The 11,877-nt window shown below is 38.9% G+C and overlaps 1 protein-coding gene across 1 annotated transcript; it reads right to left on the bottom strand.

Annotated features, from left to right (window-relative positions):
* Positions 1-6,290: 6,290 nt before the first annotated feature.
* Positions 6,291-10,020, bottom strand: LOC115952924 (fasciclin-like arabinogalactan protein 16). Its single transcript, XM_031070283.1, has 3 exons — positions 8,505-10,020; positions 6,775-6,908; positions 6,291-6,691 (listed from the first exon to the last, which is right to left on the bottom strand). The coding sequence occupies exons 1-2, from the start codon at positions 9,817-9,819 to the stop codon at positions 6,835-6,837; spliced, it is 1,389 nt and encodes a 462-aa protein (XP_030926143.1). The 5' UTR covers positions 9,820-10,020; the 3' UTR covers positions 6,291-6,691; positions 6,775-6,834.
* Positions 10,021-11,877: the final 1,857 nt, after the last annotated feature.

Here is an 11,877-nt window from a genome sequence, read left to right as displayed (position 1 = left end):
GTATTGAACCCTTCTATATTTAGCATTATAACCAGGGGATCATTGTGGGGCTGCTTCACTCCCATGACGTCTCCTTCACTAAAAGACATATCCTGGTATGTTCGTCTGTGCTTGGACGGAGGCATGGCGTGGACGCTGTTCACCTGTCTATGGTATGCCTTTTTGAGTGATCTAAACGATCCTCCTGAGAATGGCCCCCCTGTGATCGTGTTTATCTCCCCGATCACCTTGCGCGGAGGCTGGGACGTATGGTCGTCATCCCGTGAGAAGGCTTCATGCTGGATTTTACTGTCGTCCCTGAACTTGCTATATTCTCCTTTCTTTACATATTTTTGTAATTTCCCTTTCCGTATTAACTCTTCTATTTGCTCCTTTAGATCTCTGCAATCCTCTGTGAGGTGGCCATGGTCTCTGTGGAACCGGCAATACTTGTTCTTGTCACGGACATTAGGTGATGAGTGTAATGGCCTGGGCTATTTGAGATAATGCTCGTCCTTGATCTGCGTAAAAATCTTGTCAATAGGCATAACTAAGGGAGTAAATCTTACCGTCCGTGGATTTTTATTGTCCTTCCTCTTATTCCCGTCATTGTTCCGAAGGTCCGGTCGATCTCTCTTCTGCCCTCTACGGTCGTCTTCCCTCTTGGCCTTGTCCCCTGGCCTCTCGGTATCTTTTATGGCAGCTAGGGTATCTTCCGCATTCATGTACTTTTGTGCCTTCAGGAGCATCTTCGCCATCGTCTTTGGGGGGTTCTTTGCCAGAAAGGCCACGAGGTCTCTGGATCTCAACCCTGCTTTAAAGGTCGTCAGCTGCACCTTGTCATCAGCTTCGTCTACCTCCAGAGTTTCCCGGGTGAATCGTTTGACATATGACCTCAGAGTCTCCTTTTCTCCTTGTCTTATGGTGAGTAAGTAGTCTACTGGCCTTCTTGGGCGTTGCCCCCTATAAAGTGGCGCAAGAAGGCTCTACTCAACTGATCGAAGTTGTCTATGGACGAGTGTGGCAACTTAGTAAACCATTCTCTTGCCGCTCCTTTGAGAGTTGTCGGGAAGGAGCGGCACAGTATCTCGTCAGGTGGTTGTTGAAGTCCCAGAGTCGTCTTGAAGGTATTAAGGTGATCCTGGGAGTCTTTTAGTCCATCGAATGGTTCAAGCTGAGGTAAGCGAAATTTCGACGGCACAGGACATTCGAGTACTGCAGTGGTGAAGGGTGAATCCGTAGCCCTTACCATTTTATCCACGCTTCGGTCCGTCTTCTCCTTAATAGCGCTCTTTAGCTCGTCCATTTCCTTCCTCATTTCTCGAAGGAGGTCCGAGTTCTGTTCGTCCGGAGTAGTTGGTCTCTGAGGGGTTCCTCTCCGTTGACTATCCCCTTCTTCCTCCACGTTACCCTTGGACCGGTTCTCTTCCTGTTGAGCCTGTTGAACCTGCTGGAGCCGTAGCTTCATTTCTTGATTCTGTTTAGTGAGTTCTTCAATGGTGGCTGTAAGGGCCTGGACTTGCTAAGCCAAGGCTGCTGAATCTGGGTTGGGTTCCATCTGAATGTAGAGAGTTGGCGAAGACTACGTTTCCAAATGTGAATTTGAGAAAATAATTCCCACAAACGGCACCAAAATGATGATGTGCAAACTCGTCTGTTACAGTGGGCAGATGGAACTCCCCGTTAGCACCTGGCTCTCTTCAAGAAAGGTGGTCACCGGTGTGGTGCCTGCCACAACGTCTCCGATGCCAAAGTTAGAACAATCAAGCTATTTGCAGAACTAGAAAGTAAGAAATATATTTTCAGAATCTTAGTCTCGTACCTTATGCTGCAAATGTGAGAGCTTTATATCTGTGAGCCTGACTGCTAGCCGTTGGAGTGTAAATGCCCTTCCTTCATAACGCCTCAAGCCCAATTATGGGGCTTTTATTAGTCTCCAACGGTCTGCTTTGCTGGTTTCGTAACTGCCCAGGTTACTTGCTGGCGCCATTGAATGACCTCCTTTTCCCCGTCGTTGATGGCTTGTTCGTCATCAGGGGGTAACCTCGTCATTACGTTGACCTCGTCAAGGTAACGTGTTCTCGTCAATCCCATCACATAGGATAAATAACTAGGAATTAAAAGACATTGGTGGAGTTAAAACTCTTTTAACCAAGCTATTAGTAAACCAAACCTACCACCCACATAGCTTTCTTTATCAAGGTTGTTCTTAAGCGGGTTGGCGCCTTATCCAGGTCATGTGCCACTGGGTTTCATGAGAGCTCTAAAAACCTACCCAAAAAGTCTCATAGGAAGTGGCACAACTTCCACTCACACATAGGTGGCATCCATTAGGAGTGCATGCAGAACATCCCATCCCAATAGGTAAGGAGTATGGATCCATTAAGAGCCTAAAGCTCAACTTCCAATAATTTGCAACTTAGTTGGTGGCATCCAACTTAGTCGATGGCATCCATCAAAAGTGCGTGTAGATACACCCCATCCCAATAGGTAGGGATATGGATCCATTAAGAGTCTAAAACTCAACCTTCTATAATCTGCAACTTAGTTGATGGCATCTATCAAGAGTGCGTGCAGATACACCCCATCCTAACAAATAGGAATATGGATCCATTAAGAGCCTCAAGCTCATCTTTACCAAATTATGCAACTTAGCACTATCTCACACCATAGAGATGGACTCATCACTAATCTCCTTACCAAGATAGCGGAAAACACATAACAAATGACAGTACCCATGGACCACTTTGACCTCTACCCATTTAACCTCTTGTGTGGAATCACCTATCATAAAGGTTGGGCATTAGCCACAGTGTCGCAACTTGGGTATCAGTCTAATCCGCCTAAATGTCTCACTCACCAGCCTTCTTGCTAGTGGTTTGGTTAAAGGATCGGCTAAGTTCCTTTCAGACCTCACAAAGTCCAATGACATAACATCATTATCAATAAACTACCTTAGTCTCAATTGGAGATGTTGGCTTTTCCCATTATAAACTTTGCTCTTAACATGTGTTATGGCAGCCTGGCAATCACAAGGAAAGTAAATAGAAACAATAAAGTTAGTAAATGGAGGCATATCAATTAATAAACTCCTAAGCCATACAGCTATGAATCCAGCCTTCTCTAAGTCATTAATTCTGTTTCCATATTAGATCTCACTATGCAAGTCTTCTTGGATAACTTCCAAGAGACAACCCTTCCAGTTGGTGTGAATATATATCCACTAGTGAGCTTCACATAATCTGCATCAGAGATCCAGTTAGCATCACAATATCCTTCTAAAACAACAAGATAACCATAATATAACAAACAAAAATAAAAAGTCCCATTTGAATATATCAATAATATAGATATTGTATCCCAATGCTCAACACTAGGACTATGAGTGTATCTACTCAATCTACCAACATCATATGCAATATCAGGGCTACAGTTTGTCAAAAATATTAAACAACCAATAATTTGTGCTTACTTATTTTGTGAACCATTATCACCACTTTTTGACCAAGTATACCTTTAAGTCATACATAATAGACATAGGTCACATATCAAAGTGTTTAATTTTTTTTTTCCCCACATAATGAGATTGTGATAGCACATTGCAATCATTATCTCTAAGGATCTTGATGCCTAAAATAACATTTTCCCTAACCAAAATTTTCATATCAAATTTAGAGGCAAGAAAACATTTAGTATCACGCACAACATTATGGCTAGTTCTAAATATAAGTAAGTTATCAACATATAAACAAATAATGACACCTTCATTATTATTTAACTGACTATATATGCATTTATCCTCATGACCATAAATCTCAAATCCATGTGTAAGCATCATATATCAAAATTTTCATGTCATTGTATAGGTGCTTGTTTTAATTCATACAAGAATTTAACCAATTTACAAACTTTATGTTATTGTCCAAGGACAACACAACCCTTGGGTTGCTCCATATAATTTTTTCTAATTCACCTATTAGAAAAACAGTTTTAACATCCATATGATGTATAATAGGTTTGTAAATAGATATAATGACAAACAACATTATTATAGATGCAATTCTAATAAACGAAAAATAAGTATCAAATAATCAACATGATATTTTGCTTATAGCCTTAAGTTACCAAGCATGCCTTATATTTTTCTATGATCCCATTCGGTTATAATCCTATATGATAATCTTAAGAACAACTCAAAGTTAATCATATAGGATTATCATAATCTAAATCAATGAAGGAAATTGATGACATATAACATTACTCTTTGAGTAATGTCCTTTACTTGCAAACCGACTTTGATTCTTTTTATTTTTATTTTTATGGATAACTGATATTATAAAACTGAAATTGGAGTACAACAAGGAAAGAAACATAAAAACAAATAGAGAACTAGAGACAATCTTGGTGAAGGAGGTGGCGCAATATAGGAGGAGAAACTGTATATCTAGCATATCAAGTAAGCTAATGTGCAACCCTATTGTAGTCCCTTTTCAGATGCCTAATCTGGCAGCTGCCACAATAACCAAGTAGGCTGATGATTCCTTGGATTAGATGCCCAGCTTCCTCGCTTGTTTCATTTGATAGAACACCTTGGTCTACTGTAAGAGAGTCAGATTCAAGGATGCTTTGTCTAAGCTCCATTTCTAGAGCTAGTAAAATGCCAGCATCCGAAGCAATAATTTCTGTCTCCGGAACAAAGTAGTGACTTGGAAGGGTCTTGCTCAAGCTAGCTGTGACTGATTCGTTAGAATCTATAATCAGTAATCACCACCCCAACACTAGAGTTCCTTTCATCATCCGATGTTGCACCATCCATGTTTATTTTATAAACACCAGCTGGAGGTTTTTTCCAACTTAGCTCACAAGCATCCGATCCTAGCTGAAAGTAAACAGAGGCTTCTTTGCAGTCATGGATAATTCTAGAGGCAAAACACCATATCTAGTTTGGAGACTAGTTGATAGAATCATGCACCGTTTGGTTACGATTGAACCAGATAGACCAAGCTGTCATGAAGAAGATTTCCAAGTCTCTGGAAGTACTGATAGGAAGCTCATAGTTGTGTTAGTGAAGTCGCAGCGTTCAGCAGTGACTGCAACTGGGCATTCCTTCCACTGTTTCCACACCTCTCTAGCTATTATACATCTAAGGAGTGAATGTGTGATTGTTTCAGCCTCTTGCCCACACAAAGGACAACTTAAATACCTCTTTTGCTCAAATTTACCATTATTGGAAAAGCATTATTGCAGGTTCTCCAAGCAAATATACGGATTTTGGGGAAATTTTTAGGTGCCACATTTCCCCCCATGGTGGTGATATAGGGTCCCCAGATGAGCTTTCTCCCTCACTATGTGATTCCACCACATTTTTGACAATGAATTCTCCTTTTATGTTACCTACCCAAATAAGTTTTTCTTCTGGTAGGTCATAGCTTAGGGGAATGTTAAGAATTGTTTCCGCTTCAAAGGGGAGAAGCAACTGAAATTTAATCATATAAGATTATCATAATCACTGAAGGAAATTTGATAACATATAATATTACTCTTTGAGCAATATCCTTTACTTGCAAACCGCCAATCATTCAAACAAGGATGCGTTTACTAGGCAAAGTTTTTCTATACACGTTTTGCCACACACTTAAGACATAACTTGAGCATATATCAATCTGTGATTAGATTACATCATTTATGCATTGGGGCTACCACTGATACTTGTAAAAAATAATGTAACCACCATTTGACATGCGTACTAATTATGATAAGGTGTGCAGAAGAGTGTCTCTGGACTTGGTTCGCTAAGTCTTCTCTCCCTCTGTTTCTTCCAATTGCGTGACAACTGGCTACTCCATCATAGAGATGAGCAAAGGGGAATGACATAGACATATAGAAGATTGGGGCGAGTTTTGGGCAAGTAGGAATAATAAGAATAAAAACCCATTTTATTTATTTTTTTGCTGAATAATAAAAACCCATTTTAATTCAACCCATACACGTACTGATTCATACTCGATTGGATCATATAAATAATCGAACCTGACTGACCAAACCTGTTTGTTCAATTTTTTTGTTTTTTTTTTTAAACCTGTTTGTTAGGCCTACACATTTAGAAAACAAGCTGACCGGGTTTTCTTTATACATTAATCAATAATTGCTCAGAATCTGTCTTATCATTTTATTATACACAAGATAAAGAGAACCGTCCGTGAATGACCAGCCACTTGGGTTGTTTTAATCAGCAAAATAATACATCATACAACTACCACCATCACTTTCACCACAATTTTAATTTCCACACAGAATATGACTCCAAACCAAAACGAAATTCCACCTTCCCACTCTTATTACACACCGATCATATATGAAAACGAAATTATAATATTAATGTGAAAATGAAATATATTTTAACTATAATTCACAAACCAATGGCTGCACAAACGGGCAAAAATACACAACCAGTGATGAAAGAGTAAATCATCCAAGGTTTTTTATGCATACAGTTTTGTTTTTTTTTTTTTTGGGTGGTAAATTGCATAAAGTGACCGTAATTCAAAGAGAAAATAATTAAAAAATGATATGTAATTACAGTATTTATAACAAAAGAAAAAAAAAACATTGAACTTTCTCTTTTGTGGATTCCAAAGGAAATCCTGCAATGTAAAGCACTCTCTCCACTTGTCTATTCATCCATGGTTTTGGCCAGAAACTTATCCTACAACTGCAATATAAACAAAAATTGTTTAGCCAAAGTGACCCATTTGAATCAGGAAAAAGAGAGATTGAAAAAAGAAATGTATTTACCATTTATCAATTGTTTACAGTTCTTTTTTTCTTCTTAGTTTTATTGAGAGAATGTATTTTTCATTGACAAGTAGAGAAATGAGATTCCTGTCCAACAGCTCCAAGCATTCTACACGCTACTTCTAGCAACTTCCCTGTCATATGAAATTGGGTAAAAATAAATGTTAAGTCAACTCAATATAAAGCCATCTCACATGCACATATTAAATTTGAGAAGTGAAAATTAACAGGTATTAGTTGAATTACTCAATTTTAAATGTTGCCATAGCTACATATCCAAATATAAAAACTTAAGGTCAGCTATAAAACATAAATGAACAAAGACAACAAATCATGCCAGCCGAGTAGGAAAGCGAAAGTGTAAAAAACAATTAAGAAATAATAGAGTTGTGGAAATTAATCATAGACAGGCTATTGTTGGCATTGAAGATGTGAAATGGAATGTGGTTCACAGCTTGTCCACCCTGGATTTTCTGCTATTTTAATGCTTTGTTTTTATACACATGGATTCCTTAGCTGAAGAACCTTCCTTAGGCCCACCACACCTTTTTTTTCAATGCTTAATTATTTATTTAAAAACAAAAGTAGAGACAACTACAGTAAGTATAATCTAAGTCTAAGTTGTGAGATCATACTCATCATTACTTCACACCGACAAATTCCTCCCAAATAATTCTAATACCACACAATTTGCCACAAGACCTAAAACTATTTTACATGACAGATAGCAAGTAATGGAGAAAAAATTGTGGGTATATATGACAAACAGTCAATTTCAAGCACGTAAAAGTGTGTGGTAATAAAATTATCAATTCCACCCCATCTCCAAAGCTCTACTTCCAAGCTAAAAGCCACCACTTTCACTATCTCCTTTCTAAAAAAGAACCCACATTTCAATCACTTCTAGCAATACTCCACTAATATACGTCCATTTATAATCTCTCTTTCCCATCTATTCCTCCCTGTGTGCTTCTACAGCAAAAAGGTTCCCCCACTAATAAAACAGTGGCCAAAATTAAAAGCACTAAATCAACAATATGATAACAAAAATTAAAAGCACTAGTCAATAATCACATCATGTAATAATTTCTCCATTATGGCACTAAATAAAGTGGCCTTTATTAAATGGTGTGATAAAAAGTGGCTCATCCCCTTTCACACGCTAATTTACAAGTCCACAATAATTAACCCGTATTTATAATTCTATCTACCCACCACCACAACCATCGTCAATTACCAAACACAATCCGTGGGTTCCATTAACTCCAGTAAAGTCTGTCCTTTCCAAATAAGAAATCGGGTTCGAAACTTTGGATTCCATGTATGGTAAAACCCAATTGGTGTATAACTCTAATGGTGAAAGTGTAAACATCATGAAATGGACGTCATAGCCAACTGTATCTATTGAAAAAATTATCAATACAGCTCATCTGGATATCGGAACACCTTCAACATTCTCACCCCTAACCCAAAACTCCAAAATTGGACAGAACACCAAGCATAGAAATAACCTATCTCTCACAAATTCTTACACCCATTCACCCAAAATTTCAGTCAAATTTTCCACCATCAAGCATGAACCAAATTTGAGATTTTACTTTCACCTAGCATTACATTAGAATGAACATAACAAACTACATGAAGCAATTGACAATAATGATAATAAAATAAATGCAAAAATCTAATAAAAAAGTGAAAGCACATAACAATAGCAATAAGAATAGCATTACCTCTCCTGGGCTTGGAGACAACCTTAACAAGTGGACCTGTTTTCTTCTCAATCATGGTCTCCTCCTCCGGTGGGAACAAAACCCCATCAATCCCTTGCACCGAAATTCGACCATCGGTGTAAATATCCGGGTCAAACAAGTAAGCCGACCCATCTCCTTGCCCGAATTTCACAGACCCATCAGCCTCTTGAGCCACAACCTTATGTGGTAACCGCAGAGTATCGTACCGGACCTTCCCGAACCTCCTCACTGCATTGTACATACTCTCCTCAGTCTGATACTCCGGTATGATATGGTAATATATAATCTGCTCCGGTGCACCAGGCTCACTCAACTGGTCCGTGGTTAGCTTAGCCATGGCTTCGTCATTGGGTGCCAAAACCGTCAATACATACCCCTCTGAAACCAATCGACCCATCTCGGTTGCTAAAGAGGTTAAATTGACTAGAATATCTGCCATTTCATTGTAGCCACCGTAATGTAAGAGTGTGTGGATAAAGTCCTTGACTTGCTTCATACCATTGAAGTGGCCATGGGGGCCACCAGGGCCTGGTGCCGGTGCCGGAGCTAGAGAAGGCCCCGGGGCCAGTGCGTCGTAAATCGGCAGCACCGGTGGGGCACCAGCCGGAACCGGTGCTGCCGGCTTCTTCAACCGGTGAGTTCTGGGGTCCACCTCCGGTGCGCCTTCCGGCAAAACAGCGGAGATGGACCGTAGATTTCTTCTCCGGTTGAAGTCTTCTTGCACGGATCGAGGAATCAAGAGGCGTTCGATCCCGTGGATTAGCCCGTCGGGTCGAACCACGTCGTCGGGCCGAACAATCTCGGCAGAGTCTATGAGTCGGTTCCCGTGAGTCTTCAAATGCACGTGGTGGTTCGAGAGAGTTGGGTGGCGAAACGAGGGTGAGGACTCGGCGGGCCAGTCTTTGGAGACGATTCGTTTTGGGACAATGTGGAACATGAGGAGAGTTTGGAGGGACTTGAGGTTGCCTGGCTCGAGTAAAAAGCGTTTGAACTCTGGGTCGAGTTCTCGTTCCAGAGCTTCATTTCTGGGGGCGAAGATGGTGATGTTGTGTTTCCCTACAGCTTCCTCAAGAGTCTGTAGTAAAAGGGCTTTTTCAACGAGTTCAGCGAGCTCGGTGTAATGGGAATCCAAGAGAGCTACAAGGACAGAGTTTGAGTTTATTTGGGTAGTAGAAGAAGATTTAGAAACTGGGTTTTGAGGCAATGCGGCATAGGAAATGGAAAGTGAAAGAAAGAGAAGAGTCAAGAAGAGTTTAGAAGAGACACCATAGACATGAGAATCCATGGCGCTCATTAGAGAAGAAGAAGGTGTGAGTGAAATTTTTTGGTTGTGCGGTGAAATGGGGATTTGGTGGCAGAGAATTAGAAGAGATTGAGATAGAGAGGGTTTTGCTTGGAAGAAGAGAAAAGAGGAGAGAGACAGAGAGATAGAGAGGGACAGGACAGCACACGGAGAATAGGAGTGAGGAGTGAGAAAGAGAAGTGAAGAGAGAAGACGAAGAAGAGTTTGGGAAGTAAAGTAGAGTTAAGACTTAAAAAGTAAGAGAAGACTTGTTGGGCTGTGAATGAGTTCAGACAGCCTGGGATGTAGGGACCACACGGCTAACTTGGTATCACCAGCTGATGAGTCTGCGCGGCTTCAAATTCTACTCTCTCTCTCTCTCCTAAGCCAAGCCAAGCCAAAATTTGTGTACTGATCAGTTTTGACTTTTGAGTTTTGACCCTTTACCTTTTTGCCAAACAAATCTAATAAGCAAGTAACTAGTAAGTACTACTTACCACATCTTTTTTGCAAGTATGAATGAGAAGGTAAGGAAGGTCATTGGACAAGTTGTATATTTATGAATGGATGGAATAATAAAGAACTAATTTCATTATTTATTATATTTCTTAATTTGGTTTTTTGTATGTATTTAATGGTTGTTGATGTTGAACATGTTTTTTATTCCAAGGGGTTGTTGATTTTTTTTTTTGGGTAAACAAGGGGTTGTTGATGTTTAGCTTTAACTTTGTCTTAAAAGAAAAGGTGATAATATAATATAACAAGGTCGGGAACATATGAGAAAGGTGCATGAATCTTTATTTTATTTATTTTTTAGTGTAGTTAATATGTCACTTTATTAGGGTTTTTTTTTTTTGGACTGAAAAGTTAGAAACTTTATTAGGGGTTTAAAAATGAACTAAAGTAAAATTTAATGAAACATTGATTAGGTCTTGAAGAGTTGCCTTCAAACATGAAACTTTTTTTTGGATACTTGGGGCTGTTTGGACATAAAGAGTTGCCTTATTATTTTGCCCTATTCTATTGGGTAGCCAACATAATTTTGACACCATAGCTCGTTTTATATATCATTTGAAAGATTTAGAGGTGGGAGCTAGCCTTATTGACAAATGTATAATCATTTATCGAATAGTACTTCAAACTATAGATTATATAGTTTTATACTTTTATGTCATTAAAGATAGACATGCTTAAAAGATATTTTATTTTCCGTTCGCTGATTTTATACAATTTACATGACCCTTGCATTTCATACATATCGCTGATTTGTATACAATTTACATGACCCTTGCATTTCATACATATCGCTAATTTGTATACAATATATAATACATACTCATTGTAATTAAAAGAATTTATATTCTATGTTTATTGAAATATAGCCCAACAAATAAAGATCTATATAATCATTATACAGACTTGAAGTTATAAATAGGAATTATGTTTGTTATTATAGCAATTTAGGACTTGTATTGGCGAATGTTCATGACAGTAAAACTGAAAATGGGTTGTATTTCTTGATCAATTTGTGAAGCAAAAAACTCATAAAATTAACATATGAAGAATTTCGCTCAAGCAATACTAAGCCCGCTCAAGATTTCGTTTATAGTCCACTCAAGCAAGCTCACTTGACAGAGAGAAGCCTCTCAAATGAGACATTAATAGTCCATTTGGATGAAGGGGGAGAGGAGGAGAGAGGGAGAGTAGAATAGAGTAAATTTAGCCTAAAATTAGTCTATTTTTAACCAACTCTACTTTACCCTCCTCCACTCTCCCTCATTCTCCTCTCAATCCAAATGGGCCCTAAGTTAATCAACTAGAGATCTCACTCTTACATCGCTTATGTGAAAAGATAAAGCCCACGTGAGCAAGTCATTAACCCAATTTAAGCTAAGCTCATCAAATTTCATTTTTAAAAAGGGCAGCAAGGTATGCACAGTTCTTAAGGCACGATTTGCTCAACACTTCAAGTTGAGGCTACCATTTACGAATCAATGCAAGGGATTAGGTTTAAGTTGGGATAACCATTTTCATTGAAGAACAAAGAAAGGTTTGAACTCCCATACTTCC

Source organism: Quercus lobata, chromosome 7, assembly GCF_001633185.2.
Source record: "Quercus lobata isolate SW786 chromosome 7, ValleyOak3.0 Primary Assembly, whole genome shotgun sequence".
NCBI lineage: Eukaryota > Viridiplantae > Streptophyta > Magnoliopsida > Fagales > Fagaceae > Quercus > Quercus lobata.
This window is presented reverse-complemented; position numbering and strand designations above follow the sequence as displayed.